The sequence below is a fragment of the Hylobates moloch genome, unplaced genomic scaffold (genome assembly GCF_009828535.3).
Source record: "Hylobates moloch isolate HMO894 unplaced genomic scaffold, HMol_V3 SCAFFOLD_3, whole genome shotgun sequence".
Taxonomy (NCBI): Eukaryota; Metazoa; Chordata; class Mammalia; order Primates; family Hylobatidae; genus Hylobates; species Hylobates moloch.
The window spans coordinates 32,948,387-32,967,236 of NW_026652278.1; the positions used below are offsets into that span (position 1 = coordinate 32,948,387).

General features: G+C 49.2%; 1 protein-coding gene across 5 annotated transcripts in view; it reads right to left on the reverse strand.

The window, feature by feature from the left end:
• Positions 1-18,850, reverse strand: part of PAX2 (paired box 2) — an 85,598-nt gene that overhangs the window by 42,237 nt on the left and 24,511 nt on the right. For 2 of the 5 annotated variants that reach the window (XM_032180167.2, XM_032180174.2), the window contains exons 4-6: positions 8,097-8,182; positions 6,430-6,549; positions 801-869 (exon numbers count right to left, since the gene is read on the reverse strand). In XM_032180167.2, the coding sequence (XP_032036058.1) occupies positions 801-869; positions 6,430-6,549; positions 8,097-8,182 (275 nt within the window). The remainder of the gene's footprint in view (positions 1-800; positions 870-6,429; positions 6,550-8,096; positions 8,183-18,850) is intronic. The other 3 variants (XM_032180191.2, XM_058435766.1, XM_032180182.2) reach the window with 2 other exon arrangements.

Consider the following 18,850-nt stretch of genomic DNA (forward strand, 5'->3'; position numbering starts at 1 on the left):
CTCTCCTCACACCTTTCTCAAACAACACCTCACTTTGCCCTGGGTGCCCCCCACTCCACCCCAGCCAGTGCCCGATCACATGGGGGGGTGCCTTTGGAATTGACGATGCTGCAACCCTCTCTTCTCCTTCAATAATCAGGGAATTAATGACCCTGAAGTTAAAGTGAGGCTGATACCGAGGCCCTGCCCAGCGTTGGGAAAAAGCCTTCATTGTTTTCAAGCAGGAGGCGGGCAGCAGTGAGGGAGATTCATGGATGGAGATTGAATATGCAATTTTCTTTCACCTTGCCAAGAGCTGCCCCTGGGCTGTGCCTGGCCTAAATTTTTCCTTTTACCATCTCTGCCTTATCCGGCCCTCCCACCTCCCTTCCATTCTTTCCAGAAAATTACCTTCAAAATTGATTTCCACTTTTACAAACAAATATAATGGGAACACAGGAAAAAACTTGGGCCGTGATGAATTAGGGCTGTCAGGTGCTTCCAGGTCTCCTTTGCTTTTGTTTTACTACCCGATCTGCTCTTTGTTTTTCCAAGGACTAGAAAAAGTGCCCCCCATCCACTGGGTGCCTGACACTCCAGGCCACTGGGGCCTCAGCCCCCAAACCCCATCAGTGGCCCATGGCCGAAGTAATCCAGGCCCTGAGACTCTATTAGCCTCCTGGTCTCCCAGTGGAAGCCTGAGCCAACTCCTCCTTTTCCACGCTCTGGCCCTTAGGAACCCACTCTCTGAATGTTCTCTAACCGCCACCCCCAAGCTATTTCCCTTGACCCCCACACCATGTTCCCTCTGGCCCTCATACCTCTTAAAGTCCAGACCAGATGCAAACCTCCACCTCCTCTAATGTGGGCAGGATCAGTGTATACCTCAACTAGAGCAAATAAGAGACAGACAAACACTGAGAGATCCCGAAAGACAGGCAGGCAGAAGATTGAGGGTAGGACCCCAAGATCGGGAGACCAGACTCCCCTTCTAAGGGCTACAAGGGTTCTGAGCTGCAATTCCCACACAGCCTGGCTGTAAGGGCCTCAGTCTCCCTAGTCTTGGGCCCTAGGCCACCCCTGGAGGCAGGCTCAGGACAGCGCCTCCATTTATCAGCAGAAGGTAGGGTGATGCCTGTGCCCAGGACCATGGGCGCTCAACACACTCAGGCCTGGCTTAGAGCTCTCCCCGCTCACACAGTCACACCTGGCACTCTCTCCAAGCACGCAAGCTACCCAGGTAACTGCACACCTTCCCAGCGCATGACATTCCCATCCCCTTACGCCCAAAGATCTCCGAGCGGTAGAACACACACATACTCACACTTGCATAAACTGTGTAAAAAATTACACTTGGGTTTATAAAACAAATATACATTTTGCAAGGTAAATAAACAAACTTGCATGTGGGAGCAGAAATGTACACAGATGAATAGAGGGAGAGATGCCCACATGTTAGAAAAAGAAGGAGATCTTATATTTATTTATTTATACACACCTAAAATGCCTGTGGAGGCTGAAAGATGACATGTGGCCCAAGTGGGTAACCACAGAGTAAATGAACAGATAGAAATGGACAAACGTTCTCCCAATCCCGGGTGTGAGGACGACACCTTTCCTCCACTGTGCTGGTCCCATCCGGGTTAGCTAATCCCAGCATCCACTAAAGGCTGCCCTAGTTACAAGGAGCTTTACCAAGGTTAGGGCGCCTGTGCCCAGATAAATTTCTTTCTAATACAACTTCATTTCCTCATGAAACATAAACCTGCCAATTAGGCTTTCTTTCCCAGATACACAAGGATGCATCTTCCAAGATGAAGTCAGCTCAACTCTAAATTCATGATCTCATGGAATCCTCTCCACAGTCCCCAGGAAGGAAGAAGTGCCATTACCATCTTCATTTTACAGAGGAGAAGATTGAGCTGATGAAGGTTAGGTGACTTGCCCAACTGGTGAGGGGCAGCAGGATTCAGACCCTGCTGTACTCACTCCAGAGGCCACATTCATTCCCACTGACTGCTGCCCATCCATGCCCTGCTCTAGGGATGGCATGCGTGCTCCTACCCTGTGCCTTCCTTCCTGGTGGGAGTCTCTACAACCTTCTGTTGCCTCAAGCCAGGCTCGTAGACAAGGGCAGGTGCTTCTCATTTCCACGGCTTAATCCCCTCATTTGCTCCAAGTCTAACCTGAGCAACACTCTTGGGGACCTCTAGGATGGTAGCTAACTAAGGAAATAAACTGCTTCTTCCAGTTATGGCTTCATCCAAAGCAGAAGGGAGCTATTAAAGGCAGTGACAGGACTCGGCCATTTGCAGCCATGCAACCTGCCCTGCCTGCAAACGCACAACTGCACCAGCTTGGCACCACTCAACAGCACAATTCATTGTACACCTAATTAATGGAATGCAAAATCATGGCCCCCTGCAATCTCACACCTCAAAGGACGATCCCAACACACCTCCCTCACACAGACCAGCAGACTCTCACCATATGACTTCATTTGGATTCTTGGACAAGTTATGTAACTGCCCTGTGCTTCAACACCATCACCGATGAACAGCAACGTTTTGGGCCCCAGCCGAAAGGAACTGGGTAAAGGCGAAGGACTTGCAGTTTTCAGCCTGATTGTAGATAGGGAAATACAAGAATCTCTCTCCTCCAGCCACATAAACCAGCTCACACAGTGCTCAGGGAATTGGCGTCCCTTCAAAGGGCCCAGAGAATCCAGCACCAACATGCCCACCCATAATTACAGCTAAGAAGTGAGGATTTTTGCATAATATGAATGGGGATTCTACCTTCTCAGATTGATGGACAGCCTGTCTTCTGGGTGCTTCAGAATATAACTTCCTCATCTATCTGGCCTGTCTACCTGTCTCATTCTGGGAGCTCCTGGGCTCTTGGGAGGAGGGTCAAGCCTCTTGACCAGCACATTTCTCAAGGGAAAGTCAGGGGGTGTTTTCCGTACTCTCAAAGGCCAAGGCATGGGAAGGGGTCTCAAACAGGCTCACAGTCACTGCCAGTTTTTCCCCAGAGTCACAGCTGAGCAGTCCTTTCCTGATATCCCCAGGGAAATGATTGCTGCAGATACTAATAACACTGTCCATATTCCGAGTGCCAATGCCAATAATGTTCTGGGCATTATCACTGTGAACACCAATAACTACTGCTGAGATTGTCTCCAATAATGCCAGCACGCACTGCAGTGATTGTCCTCACTAATGCCCATCACCGTGACATTGTTAGAGCTGAAGAATAGGCCGAACTGTACCCAGAGCAAAAGAGGAGCAGCTTCCTGGAGGACAAAGAGGTTCACAGCTTGCCCTTGGGGTATGACACTCCTAGGAAGATGCCACAGTGCTTGGAACCAAAGGAGGGCCAGTCTGGCAGGGTCTTTAAGGGTCCTCCTGGAGGGAGATGAGCCCCTCCATTCCCTCTAGGATCTAGCCCTTTAATGTGCATGCTCAGTCCCATCCCAACACCCCTCAGTCCCCCAGTCAGTATTCTCTTTTGCTGCAGTCCCGGCCCAGTCACTGAAGGACACACCTGGGTGTCTGCAGCCCATGCCTGAGGCTGCCTTCTGTGACTGGCCTGCCAGCTGCTTTGCTACCTTGGCCTGACTGCAGCATTGGGCTACATCATCTTGACATATAATTATCTCCCCTATTCTTAATCATCTGAGCTGCTCCCTAATGCAAACTGGGCCTGGCTGCTTAGAAGCATCCAGAATGGGGGAAAGGGGAGGAGGGGCTGCCACAGCTCTACCTTTGCTCTCTCCTCTCCCTTCCCACCGGGGGCTGGTGGATCAGGATTGGAGGGGGAGGTCAGGGAGAACTGGTCTCCCTCATAGGCCTGGCCTCCACCAGGGAAAATACATCCTTATTTGGCCTGGGGTTGGTCAAGAGGAGTTGGTAAGAGGAGGAGAAACGTCTCTCAAAAAAGAGTGAGGCCTCTGATACGTCTTGCCACCCAGATAGGCCCAGCAGGTAAATGTTTCAGAGGAAACTTGGGGGCCCCGTAATCTCTTGCTTTGAAGACTTTGACTGCTTGCTGCAACATGGCCCTGGTGCATCACTGTCACACTGCTGGAGCATGAGCTTCCCAAAGCCAGCCCTGCTCCTGTCCCTTCTACTGCCTTCAGAAAAAAAAAAAAAAAAAAAAAAAAAGCCCAAACTCCTTCTATGATCTAGACCTGGCCTGCTATCCTGTGGCCCTAACCTGTCTCCTCAGCCTTACTGTCCACCACATCTCTTTGTGCCTTCTATCCCTGCCAAAGCTGCCCTGCAGCGGCTGGCGAAAGGGCCTTCTGGTCACAAGGCTCAGTCTATCAGACAGAATTTCAGGCTACCATTGTCTCTGAACATTCTCCTCTTCATCCCTCAGGCCCCTCCTCAAAGAGCAGCCCTTCCTGGCCATGTACTCCCTCCCCAGCCCAGTTCCTGTGGCCCGCCGTCCAGACCTCCATCGCAACAGGATATCTGATGGGCCTATCTGCTCTTTGGGCTCACATGTTTAACATGCCCCACTAGAATGTAAGCTCCTTAAGGACAAGAGTCATATCTTGTTCTGCTTTGGGATCCTATACCACCAAGCCTTTCTTGAAACTGATGTCCAGGAAAGGTTCACTGAACTGAATTGATTAGAAACAATGAAGGCAATCAACCGCTCAGGAGAACACCCTGTTCTGGCCCAGCCAGGCACAGCCCTGGGTGGCCACAGCCTCATGCCAGTGCCTCCCTACCCCCAGCCTTTCTTGCCCCACAGGAGCCCATGCAGCAGAGGGCATACTTGGCCACGAGGTTGGCATACTTGGCCACAGCCTCAGACTGGAAAAGGATAGTACAGAGGGGCATCTGTGGCCTCCCATGGGCTGCTGGGCCTCTCACCCCTAAAAAACACAGGGGCTGCTGGTTAAGGGAGAGACCTTTAGGGTTTGAGGCAGATTCTACCAAAGCACTTGGGGCGCCAAGGAGCTTGGCCAAGGCCTGAGCATGGGGAGCCTCAGGGAGAATTGGGACTTAGGGCCTTTCCCACAACCTCCCCCTGCCCATCAGGGGCTGCCGCCAAAACAACCACAATGAAATTTAGTGAATGGCAAAGGCCGTGGCAGCCAAATCGGTTTGGATGTTTTGGAAGAAGGAGAAATAGAGCCAGACAAGCTGTTTCCCTGTGAAACGAGGCCATTAGGGCTTCTGGAAGGAGGCCAGCACCAGGTCATCACTGTCTTGCCAGGCCTAGGCCTCCCCTCCACACTGTCCCTTCCGCTGGGAGCCAGGCCTCTCCCACCCTCTTCCCTCAGCCTAGGCCGGGGGATCTTGGACCATGGGCCCAGGCAAGCTCAGTGTTGTCCCTTTTCTCTGCTCCTCACTCCATTAGGCTTCCCCTACCGAGGGTTTGTCTATGTGTGGAATGACCACATAATTTATTGTCCAAACAGGACATTTCTGAGAGAAAAGGGAGATGCTGACTGGCCAAGATGCAGAGACAACAGGCATAAACTGAGACTGTCCTGGGCTAATGGGATAGATGGTCACCCCTTTATGCTCATTGTTTGAGGATTCTGCCTCTTTCCTGGGAGACGTCTTTAAAATCCTCTGAAGGCCAGGAGGTTACCACTTCTCCAGCAGGAACCATGAGAAAATGGGGGCAGGAAGCTGGCCAGAGACACCGGTGTCTCTGTTGGTCTGGGTCTGCCAGCCCTGTGCCCCAGCTTCATGCATCAGAAGAGAACCAGATGGTCACCAAGGGACCCCCAATGTCACGACATTTGAAAAACACTTTGTCCCAGGCTCATCCCCACCACTCTCCCACTTATTTCTTTTCTTCTCTCCTCATCCTCTTCCTTCCCCATTCCCTTTGACACCCTTCCTAATAGCCTGGCTGCACCTTGAGGCATTCCAGGGAGGTGAGGGAGAGGGCCAGGGGATTTGGAGTGGCATCTCTACTCATGGAGAAGAGGAGAGAGGGGTCCCATGTCCAGCTCCCTGTGAGGTTTGAACTGGGGGTGGTGTGCAGGTGTTAAAGAGAAAGGACACCAGGGTCGGCTGCACATGACATCACTCTCTCACCTCCAGACAGATTGGGATCAGGTAAGGACAAGGTAGGTTGACCTTTCATCCTCAGGTCAGAGACCAGCTGTTCCCCCAACTCCAAAACCTTCCCAAGGTAAACGGTTCTTGCTTCTCCTCCTGGCATCCCACAGGGATCGATAGGGTGAGCCCTAGTGGCAGGTGAGGCAGCCAGGGCTGCTGAGCAGATGGTGAAGCTGATGGCCCCACCAGCAGCCACCCTCCCTCTCTCCAGGAGCCAGCAGGGCAGTGGGGGGACCTGGGCTTTGCTACTAAAATTGATCTCACAGCAGAGCAGCTGCGAGGCCAGGCTGAAACCGGAGCTTGGAGTCCAAGGACAAAGCATGCGAAGGGGAAGCCACACCTCTTCCCTCCTCCCTACCTTCATCACGTTTCCTCTTCTCACCATTGGAGCGAGGAATCCCCAGGATCCCATTGATGGAGTAGGATCCCACTGGGTCATTGGAGGCGCTGGAAACAGGAGGGGAGGCCGTGCTGGGAACTGGATGAGAGGAAGGAGGAAATGGCATCAGGATAGCAGTCGTGATCGTAGGCCAAAGCCCCAAGGCTGGGGGGCAGAGAGAAGCAGAGGACATAAGGAGGGATGAGGAGCCCACATTCCTCTCATTCCTCTACTTCCTCTGGGGTCTATTTAAGAGGGGACTGCATTGCCATATACAGGCTACTATTCACTTCTGTCCAGCCCCGAGGTAAGTGGTGCCCAGTCAACCCCAGGCCTTCTCTGCAGACCTGTGGATTTCACTGGGGTTCTCAAACTCAATATCCTAAAGACGGATGGAGTACAGGCCCAGGAAACAGCAAAGCTGTCTCCATCTAGGCAACACCTCCGTGGTCCTCTAGAGAGCACAGCTCCTTGGATAACCCCTTGCACAGCTCATCCAATCCCTGGGGCTGGGCAAACCCTTCTAATGAAGCCCCAGCTCATTGTTCTCAGTCTCCTGGGCTGAGTCTTTACCAATCCTGATTTAGAGTCTGTGGCTTTCTAAGATCTGTCTCTGATTCTCTAGGAGACACAAGACTGGTCCTGATGTTCCCCAGGAGTGTGCATTTCTCTTTCTCAGCTGCTTTTGGTCTTGAAATCACTTGAGAAACTCCTAATTTCCCCCTTAGGGCACAGATTAGTGAACCCATTCACTCCATGGTGATCAACTCAGGTACAGCCCGGCCAAACCCTCCCTCCCAGCACACACTGTAACACTGGCCTAGTAAACAACAGCTCCTGGCAACTCCTGGAGGGCCTCATCTATGGCTACAGTAGCACCAAGTTTCTCCTTGGGCCAAAGGGAAGCTAGTCTGTGTGTGTTGGGGACAGAGGAGGAGTGTTAGCAGGTGTTCTAGTAGGCCTGGGTCATGCCTTTGAGAGTCCCTAAGCATGGCTCAAAGAATGAGGAGGATGGAGAGAGGAAGAGAGATGCAGAGTGGGTGAGACAGAGGCTGAGCAATCAAGAGAGAAAGGCCAAGAGGAAAGAGGCCATGAGGAAGGAGGGAGACAGAACAGAGCCAGAGCTACACCTAAGAAGAAGAGAGAAGACAGGGAAGGGCAGAGGGAGAAAAGAAGAGGAGGCAAGGGGAGAAGACAGAGGACAATGGTAAACATTGATGTTTAATGTTAAACAAAGATGGAATGTTAAAGATGGAATAAGAAAGTTGATAGGGCACAGGTAGGGAGACAGAATCAGATAAAAACAAAAGATGATGGAGAAGGAGGGAGAGGGAAGCAGGAGGAGGAGAAGAAGAAAAAGAAGAAGAAATGCTAGAAGAAAAACAGAGAGAGGAGAGGAGGGGAGAGGATAGGGACTGACTAAAGCAGGGCAGAGGGAGGTGACACAGGTGGGAGGCAGAGAACAATCCTGGTGAACCAGTATCTCTCAGGGAGACCCTATGTGGACATGAGCTCAGGTGAGAGGAGTTGGCAAATAGGATGGGCCCTGGACCTCAACTGGGCAGGCAGTTCCCAGGGATGGAGCTGCGTTTCCTGCCTTTCTCTAGGTGGGATCTGGTTTCCTCCCCTTCCCTGAGCCCTCTTACCAATGGTGTGGCCAGGGGCGGTCACTCCTGTCCCAGCCCCATCCGGCGTTGGGTGGAAAGGCTGCTGAACTTTGGTCCGGATGATTCTGCAACAGCGTCACAACAGCATCACACATCAAATGCTCACTCCTACCCCGGCCAATTCCAGCCCAGCCCTGCAAAGGGGCTGTCTCCCAAGTTCTTCAGCGATTTCCTCATCCATCTGCTCCCTGCGTCCCTGCCCTCACTAACTGCTGCAAGGCACAGGGTTTTCCTTCTGTTGGCTCTGCAGCTCCAACCTAATGCAGCTCTGGGTGAATGCAGCCTGCCTTATGTCCTGCTATGTGTGTCACCCAAATTATTGTTTGATTTTTGGTAGCAAGGATCAGGGCAGAGACCCAGTGAGCACAGCATTCTTTCTCTTTCTGCAGGGTGAGGACTGCCCTAGTGGCTTGTTGTCCACCTTTCTCTCCTCAACCACACACACAGCTCTTCCTGGTACCAGGACCTCGTGGGTTTTGAGATCATTTTGGAGCCAGCTTTCCTACTTGGGACTGTATCACAGTCCTTCAGAGTCGAGAGGATGAGATTTCCCCATATCCTGAAAGAATGAGAAGTAGCCAGGGAGGGGCTGTGACCCTTTTGTCCCCAGGACTCCAACACAGCACACAGTCCCCTTGCCAGATGTCAGGCTGCACAACCTCTTCTTGAGCCCACTTACTGCCCTCAAACAAGTCAGAACCCTGTTCCTATATGGCTGGCTGGTTTGCTGGCCTCCTTTTCTGAGGTTCTTACTTGGATTGCAGCTTCTTTGCCAGCCTGGTTGAGAGGTCTGGTGCCCTCCCTGTACATCCTGGGGAGAAGGGGCCAAATCAAACATTCCAGGAGCCTGCTTTTCAGGGATCTGAAAAACCCAGGGCTCAATGATGCCAAAGACCAGTCCCAGGGCCAAGACTGAAGAATGCTCCCCCTACCCACTGGTCAAATGAGCGGCCTTTGGAAGCCACTTTTCTGATAGCCTTGCTGGTCCCCACAGAGAGGCATGTGAGCCAAGCTCACCTCAACCAGACAGGTGAGTCACAAGCCATGAGCCAAGTCAGCTCTAAAAGCTTTTCCTGAACACTTGCAGGCAGTTGGGATAAGGCCCCTAGCTCACAGTGCTGGATATGAAGGTGGGGAGGGCAGACTTAACCCCCGAAAAAGCTAAGTTATGAGAGGGAATCAGGTCGTTAGTGCTGGGAAGTTGGAGCAGAGGAACCATTCCCCTTGCAGGAGAGGGAACTGCGGAAGAAGTCTCTGAACAGAGGGAAATTGACGTAGATCTTCAAAGCCGAGTAGGGCTGAAATCAGAGGCACAGAGGATGGTGGAAAGGACACTGGGCTGCATGGCAGGGGCCCTGAGTCCTGCTTCTGATTTTGCCTTTAAGAAGCCACATAGCCTTGGTCTCATCTCTCAACTTCTCTGGGCCTCAGTTTCTTCAGCTGTAAATGAAGGGGTTGGACTACAGGATCTCCACTGTCTCTTTCTCCAGTAAAAAATAACTTGATCCTCAGATGAACAAAGAAGTAGAGGGGAGGGCATCACAAGCCAGTGGAAGCGGAAGCCATGCGAGCCTGCTGCCTTCTGGGTTAATGCCCACAGCGGTCAGCCAGAATGAGTGGAGGCAGGCAAGGGACTAAGAGGAAACAAGGGTGAAAACTTGGATGTGATGAGAACCATCGCCATTTTCCACTTACTGAACATCTACTATGTGCCAATATTATACACAATTTATATGACATATGTATTACTGTTAATTCGCACAACCACCTCCAAAGTAGAGACTATTATCCTCATTTTGCAAATTGAAAACCAAAGCTGAGACAAGCTTAAGTAGCTCACTCAAGATCACACTATCGGCTGGGTGCGGTGGCTCATGCCTGTAATCCCAGCACTTTGGGAGGCCAAGGTGGGTGGATCACCTGAGGTCAGGAGTTTGAGACCAGCCTAGCCAACATCGTGAAATCTCGACTGTACTAAAAGTACAAAAATTAGCCAGGCATGGTGGCAGATACCTGTAATCTTAGCTATTCAGGTGGCTGAGGCAGGAGAATTGCTTGAACCCAGGAGGGGGAGGTTGCCGTGAGCCGAGATCACGCCTCTGTACTCCAGTCTGGGCAATAAAGACAGACTCCATCTCAAAAAAAAAAAAAAAAAAAAAAAATCACAGTACCAATTAGGGAAGACTCAGAATGCAGCCTCTAAAATCTATGCTTTTTGTTACTTTGTCATCCTGCCCCAACATGTAGGAACCAGGTTTAGGGGGTCTTAAGCCATGAGTGATTTCTTTTTTTTTATACTTTAAGTTTTAGGGTACATGTGCACAACGTGCAGGTTTGTTACACATGTATACCTGTGCCATTTTGGTGTGCTGCACCCATTAACTCGTCATTTAGCATTAGGTATATCTCCTAATGCTATCCCTCCCCCGTCCCCCCACCCCACATCCCATTTTCGCAGCCATGAGTGATTTCTAAACTAGGGGGGATCTCTACAAACGGATCCCAGTAAAGCAACATACATACACATGAGGCATGAGTCAATAGGGAGCTGGTCTCAGGAAAGAAAGGGAAGAATTTGCAAGACAAGAGGAAGGCAGAATGGCCCGAGTTTGGCAACCAACTAGTCAACCATGGTTTTACAACCTCAGATTTGTGTAACTGGAAGCTTGGTGGAATTTACATCAGCAGGTCAGGAATAAGGCTGTAGGGAGGTGACTGGTTTTAGAGGGAAGTGGTGATGTTTGTCCTAGATGTGCAGCATTTGAGGTGAAAGAGGAGCATCCAGGTGCAATGCCCCTGCATCACCAGACACACAGAGATATGGATTTAGGAGACTGTCAGGGACCAGGGAAAGGAGTGTTTAAAAGACAAGAGGCCTAAGGAGTGGATACTGGAGGACATTTATTTCCAGGGACTAGGAAAAGAAACTGACCTTGCAAAGGATTCAGAGAACTAATTGCACAGGAAATGGCAGAACCAAGATAGGTCAGTTTCACCTGAGTCAATGGAGAAGAATGTTTCAAGAAAAACACAACCTGCAGTGCCAACAGCAACATGGAGACCGAAGGGACTTGGGAACAAGAAGAAGCACAGATTTGGGATTCTGATAGCCATTAGTGACCTTGAGGAGGAGTCTCAGCAAAGCGACTGGAGCAGGAGCCAGACAGAACAAGGTTAGGGAATGCATAGGGAGGAAAAGGAGGCAGGGCGGTAAATGGAGACTATTGCCTCAGAAGTTTTTGGAAAACGAAAGGAGAGGAAAGTATGGAAGGTGGAGGATGGAACGGGCAGCTAAGTGGAGGGAAGGCCTTCTTGGGTAGGGAAGACCTGGATAAGCTTATAGACTGAGGAGGAAGAACCAGTGAAGAGGAAGAGACTGAAGTTGCCTAAGGGACTGTGGATGATTAATAGAGCAAGGGAGAACAAGGAAAAATGGAGTGCAGACTCCAGGGAGGTGTTAGCCAGAAATGGCGTATTTTCAGGTGGCCAAAGCTTTGAAAAGGAGCTTTTACGGCTTTTATCTCTCAGCAAAGCAGAAGGTAAGGTCATCTCCCAAGAGTTGGAGGGAAGATTTGGAGTTTGATCACAATGGAAAAGATTGGGTAGTAGCTGAGAGGCAGTGTACAATCATCTACAAGAAAAGTCTAGAAAGATGCTGAGCAGCTCAGAGCAGCTGCTCCTAGTTTACTGCAGCAACAGCTTCTGTGAGCTCACTGGGCCTGTGGGTGGCTCTGGCTTGAGGGCTGATGGGCTTTTGACTAAGGGAACCCCAGGGGTGGGGCTGGCTGAGAGAGATAACTGGAAGGGTTTGAGGAGTTTCTGTCTTTGTTACCCAGAGCCTCTGACCCCTAGGGCACTGGCGCAAATTTAGCTGAGGCAGCAAGTGATGGAAAATCACTACTCCCTGACAGCGGCTTGGTGGTGCATGGGGGAGGAGCTGGGCAGGGTGCCTGCTGTGAGTTACTAATGCTCTTGGTGTCCACCCATGACCTCAGGCAGTGGGCACTTGCCAGTCCCTACAGCTGATCTCGGAGAATTTAAGAACTGGGATCATGGAAATCTGATGGTCATCCATTGTCCTCCTGTCTCTCATACAACAACCCAACAACTCATGGCAATTTCACTCGGGGCTAAAGGATGAATGAAGTAAAGCAGTTGTTGATGATGACGGCCTGATACCATTTCCCCATGTTCTTTCTCTTCCTTCTCCAATTCTTTTTCATACTTGGCCTCACAAGACAGCCAGACACACACCAAACCTCCACGGCCCCGGGCAGGTTTGGCCTGGAAGGTCAAGTCCTGGATATAGATCCCTGGAGGGTGCAGCCGGGACGCTGGAGGACACAGCTCTGCTCAGAAGCTGGGAGGTGTCATTTTTCCATTTCCACAGAGAGACTGGCTGCCAGGGTTCCTGCTCCCCACTTCTCTTTCCTTCACAGGATGCTCTTTCTCCTCCACCATTTCCGATGAGAGCTCGCCCTTTCCTGGGGACCTCCAGGGCTTTGGCCTGGGCCCCGCATGGGGACTTCAGGCACTTAGAATCTCCCACACTTCCAAGGGAGTGAGAGCAGCAAAAGGAAGAAGGGTATGGGTTCTGGGCTCAGCCTGCCTTAGTCGGAATCCCAACTTTGTTACTTGTTGCCTGTGAAACCCTTGGCAGTTTCTTATTCCCTTCTCTGTAAAATAAGATAATACTACCATACACTTCATAGGACTGTGGTGAGGACTAAATAGGGACACTCCATGTAATGTGATTAGTATGATGGTTGGTTCTATAAATGCTACCTATAATAACAATGATGACCAGTATTATTATTCCTATGGGTGACCCCTAGGCCCAGCTGCTTTCAATTTAGGCAGATGCAGGCAGGAGACCTCCCTACCCAGTATGCCCCAGCGTGGTCAATGCGGGTGCCACTGAGACCCTGGGAAGAGCATTGAGAAGACAAAAAACAGCAGCAGTGGCGGCAGCGACATCTGACCCAAAAGGAGGTTGCGTCAGACTCTCAAGAAGACAGACTGGGGACTGGACCAAGCTCCACTGGGGTCATTGGCAAGGATCCACAGGGGACCCAAGGGATGGCAGGGAGTCGTGGCAGGACTTCAGGCAAAGGATGACAGGGCAGGTGGGGAGGCCACTCCCTCATTGGTTAAATTCCCGGAAGGCCCCCACCTCTCACCAACTTGGATATCAACACAGTCTCAGGCTCTGTGAGTAAGAATGAAAGCCCTGTATGAGACTCCTATTAACACTGTGTTAAACTCAAGAAGAAAGAGAGAAGCCCTCCACCTTTTCAGAGAGCACCAGGCATTCTTACTCATCTTCTAGTTCGGCTCTCTCTGTTCCTCCTCCTTCCCCATTCTTTTCTCTGTGTTTCACTCTCTGTCTCTCTCTTCTTCTCTTTCTCTGCTCCTCTCTCCACTTCCCCTCTCTTTGTCTGTCTGTCTGTCTCCTTGCACCCTGAAGTCCCACCGTGGCTATGTGAGTTTATTGATTCCTGGGATCTGGGGGAAAGCAGGAGGCAAGGCTGGGGTGCAGGCTCAGGGATGGAAATAGAAGGCTATAAATTATTTGTGACAGGAAAGCAATAGTGGCAGAGTGCTGAGCACAAGTCCTGTGTCACTATTAGATTCCTTTTAGCCTGATGACACTGTAAAAAAGGTTAAGTGTCTGCTGGAATCGTACACCTGGGGGGCCGGGGCAGCCTGGGAGCAGAACAAGCCACTGAGAGCAGGTATATCAATTCTCCAGGCCAATAATATTCCTCTCATTGATCGCCACGCAAAGTTCAAAAATCTCATTACAGCCAGGCAGACCGGGAACTTTTTATAAATCAATAGAATGATATAATGTATGTATACTTAGTACAAATGTATCTATTCATCTATCCATCCATCCACAGTCTGCCTCAGGGTTTCCAAGTTAACCTACCCATCATATTATGTTATGTATGATATTATATTGCATTATATTCTATGATAATAAATGGTGTGCAAAAACACCTTGAGGTGGAGACAAGAAGAGGTCCTATTAGCACTGAGGTGACCTCAGACAGCTCACCTTGGGAGGAGTGAGGTGGCAGCATTTACAGGACTAGGCTGGGCAGGATTTCTAGGAGCAATGCTTCCTCAGGAGAGGCTCCAGTTTAAAAACAAAAACAAAAAGCTGTCTACTGAGTATCTACTATGTGCTAGGCAATGTTCTATGTACTTCAAATAAATAGTTCACTCAATCCTTACGACAACGCATTTTGCACATAAGGCTTATTACAACTTGCTCAAAGTCACCCATTTAAGACACAGCAAATCTGGGATTTGAATTCAGATAGACTAATCCCAGGGACTAATCCCTTACCTGCTAAATTATACTGCCTCCAGGGGAGAGACACCCAAAGGCACCAAATTGAAACTTCTATTTTCAGTCCCTTCTGAGAAATGAAGGGTGAGGGGTTTCCCTGAACCTCAGTTTTCCTCACTAGAAAATGGGAGTAATAACACCTGCTGGACCCAACTTCTGACAACCCCTGTACATTGGATCTCCAAGTGTGTTGACATGAAATCCTTTCCTGCTGTCTAGAACAGACTTCCTTCCCAATTTTAGAATTATTCCCTAGAGGAACAAAATTACTTCCTAGCAGAGCTTGAACAAACCAGTGACATGACCAGGCTTGGGGCAGGCTGCTCTTAGGAGCAAGATGTCAAGTATCTGGATATACGTGTTATATACATGTATAAATCAGCCTAAATTGTCCTGGAGTAAACTGCCCACTTTAGAGTCTTTGCAGAAAATATTTAATCCCTGGTATGGGGAGGGTCTTACCTGATTCGGTAAATCAAAGGCACTCCAGGGTAGAGAATGTGCCAGACTAGCTGGCCCCACTGCCCACTAAGCCAGACAAGTGGTAATGGGGGCCTCTGCCAGTGGACTCAGACTGCCTGAGCATTATAAACTCAATCATCCCAGAGAACAAAATGATATTTGCAGCCGGGCGTGGTGGCTCATGCCTATAATCCCAGCACTTTGGGAGGCTGAGGCAGGTGGATCACTTGAGGTCAGGAGTTTGAGACCAGCCTGGCCAACACGGTGAAACCCCATCTCTACCGAAAATACAAAAATTAGCCGGGCAGGGTGTCACATGCTTGTGGTTCCAGCTACTCGGGAGGCTGAGGTGGGAGAATCTCTCAAACCCATGATTGCAGTGGTGAAGTGGAACCCACGATTGGAGTCGGTGGAGGTTACAGTGAGCTGAGATGGTGCCATTGCACTCCAGCCTGGGCTGCAGAGTGAGACTCTGTCTCAAAAAAAAAAAAAAAAAGATGTTAAAAAGGATATTTGCGGCCGGGCGCAGTGGCTCACGCCTGTAATCACAACACTTTGGGAGGCCGAGGCAAGTGAATCATGAGGTCGGAAGTTCAAGACTAGCCTGGCCAAGATGGTGAAACCCTGTCTCTACTAAAAATACAAAAATTAGCCGGGCATGGTGGTGGGTGCCTGTAATCCCTGCTATTGGGGAGGCTGAGGCAGCGAACTGCTTGAACCCGGGAGGTGAAAGTTGCAGTGAGCAGAGATTGCGCCACTGCACTCCAGCCTCGGCAACAGAGCAAGACTCTGTCTCAAAAAAAAAAAAAAAAAAAAGAAGATATTTGCTCCAGCAAAGGATATTTTGCCCAGCTAATGCAGGTGGTTATTGCTTCAACACAAGTCTTTGAGAGCTGCCTGTATCAGGCGTGTATCCATGGCTTGGCCCCGAGGCAAGTCAGCAACACTAACAGCGGGAGACTTTTCACAGCAGAACCTTGAGTGAGATGTCGTAGATCACCCAGGAAATGTTTACGTCTCCTGGAAATGGTCCCCACTCCTGAGAACTCTAAGGAACTAGAATCTCCCCCTTTGTATACCCCAGGAACTGAAAAATTGAAATTTACTTCCTCCTCTCCACAGAAACACAAAGGAAACAGCATCTCTCCCGCACGTGGCTTCCTTTAAGGCAGGCCTGAATCACTTAACACACTGTTTTTGTAGCCTCTGGCTGCAGTTTGGGCTGAGTTTAGAGGTTTTTTTGCCCATGCTCACTCACATGCCCTGCAGGTTTCAGTCTGGATAACTGACCATATGTCAGGCAGGGTTCTGAACACGGCCACTGATAGGGTCCAGGCCATTCTTCAGAACTGTGGGCAGGACCTTCCATTCTGGCTGTGGCAGGATGTTGCTGGAATACACAGGTTCCAGGTTACCAGGGTTCTTCCCAAATGCGTCAACTCTTGTTGACTCTCAGAAGTCATAGCTGAGCTCTAAGAAATGAAAGTCCTACCAAAAAGCTGGCAGAAGGGTTTCCTCAAACCACTGCCCTTGAACTGCCTGCATTAGAATCCCCTGGGGTGCTTGCTAAAATGCAAATCACCGGGTCCCACCTCAGACCTGAATCAGAGTTTCTGAACTCTATTTGAGAAGACTAGCTTAAGCCAGGGGGTGAAGAAACCATCCTTCTGGTTGGTTTCTCAAGAGGATCCTTGGGAGAGTTGGGAAGAAGTCTTAGTGAGTTAAGAAAGTTCCTTTCTCATACTCCATCAATCCACATTTCTCTCCATCTATTAACCCTGACTCCAGCTGACACGGTCACCAAAATTCAATAAGCTATCAGTTGCTCTGTGGAAACAAAACCATAGGTTAAAAATTGAAATAATTTCAAAATGGTTTTTGGTACATTCCAGGATGATAAATTCCCAGTGGGTTACTTAGATACTAGGCATATATTCTGCATCAACTTAGCCTTCTAAGACTGGCATTGAGGGTGATAATCTTTCCACTACGTGCCCCTGAGAGCCCAGGCCAGAGACAATTTACCAGGCTAGATGGGCCATGGGGCTGGCCCAAGGGGGCAATAGTGATGGTTTATATGATAAATGGTAAGCATATGGATTGATTTAACTTCAAGATATGCATAGGTTTAAAAATTAAGGGGCAATGTGTTTAACTAACCATTAGGAAACCAGTCTGTGGTGCATGCCAAGCCCAGAGCGTGATTAGACTAGTGCCTCTCCCCACTGGCCCTGCCCTCATCTGTCAGAACTCCTGGCTAGAGCTGGAATCTACCAGCTGTCCACCCCCATGATCCTGTTTGGGAAGCTCCAGAGGCTTGAAGACTGTTTGATATAAGGTGAACAAGGTACTACTATAGATTCATTGCTGGGATAAAGTCTGTCACTCTGCACCTGTCCATCCCCCAACCCCGTCCCACCACAGGCATGCTCACCTCCCTCTGCAGTCACCTGAGCAGCAGCAGATATAGGGCCTGCTAGTGACTGCCTGGCCTCCCTACCTCTAGCCTTTCCTACCTGTCACCTACTCAGGCATTCAAAAACAGTCTGTCAGTCTTTCTCTGTCTCCTCCTGAAAGAATGTGATATGGCTAAACCCTACAATCACTTCCTATCACCTGTAGGATAAATTCAGAATTCTTCAGCCTGGCCTTCAAAATCTTCCCTAATCTGGCTCTATCCTAGCTTTCCAATATATTTCTCTCTGTTTCCCTCTTCCTCTCAGGGTCTAACACAGAGCTGAAACCTTGTTTTCTTGCTTACCCAGTTCACATAGAGTCCACCCCTCTGAGCTCTGCGAAGGCAGATGTCACTGCTATTTTTCTCACGACTGTCTTTCCCCAGCACCTAGCAATGGTGTCTGGTATAATGTAAGTACTTGATAGCTATTTGTTCAATAACAAATGAATATTATTATTAATAATAATAACAATAATATACTCTTGTTTTTTGTTTTTTATTTTTATTTTTTTTATTTTTTGAGATGGAATCTCACACTGTCACCCAGGCTGGAGTAAAATGGCACGATCTCAGCTCACTGCAACCTCTGCCTCCCAGGTTCAGGCAATTCTCCTGCCTCAGCCTCCTGAGTGGCTAGGATTATAGGTGCATACCACCACGCCCAGCTCATTTTTGTATTTTTAGTAGAGACAGGGCTTTACCATGTTGGCCAGGCTGGTCTCAAACTCCTGACCTCAAGTGATCCTCCCACCTTGGCCTCTCAAATTGCTGAGATTACAGGCATGAGCCACTGCGCCTGGCCAATAATAACAATGACATAATCTTAAAGGACATAGTGGGCCAATATACACTTACTATGTACCAGGCACTGTGCAAAGCACTTTATATGGATTATTTAACTTAATTCTCACAAGTACCTATGAAGATTATTGTCCATAATCTACAGATGTGGAAGCTGAGACTCAGAGAGTTTAGGTAACTTACGGAAGGTCACACAGCTGTTAAGCAACAGAGCCAGAATTTAAACCTGAGTGTCTCACTCCAGAACTAACCATTGAGTAGAATAAGTCAGTCATATCAAGAACAGATGGTAGCATCTATGAGAGGCTAGGCCTGAATAGAAGAGTTGAATCTAATAATAGTAAATCAATAACTACCATTTATTTCATATTCACTGTATGAAAGGCATTATAATGAATGTATTTTCTCATTCGAATTCACCTATAACTCTATCAAATAGCCATGCTCTCTATTTTGCCTAAGAAACAACAGAAAGGCCAAGCAACTTGCCCAAAGTCACATGCTTAATAGCATTGGAGCCAGAAATTTTTTGTTTGGTTGGTGTTTATTTTTTTCAATTGACATATAATTATACATATGCATTGGGTAAGAGCCAGACATTGGATCCAGGCTTGTGACTTCAATATCTGTGGGCTGAACCATTTGATCTCTCTG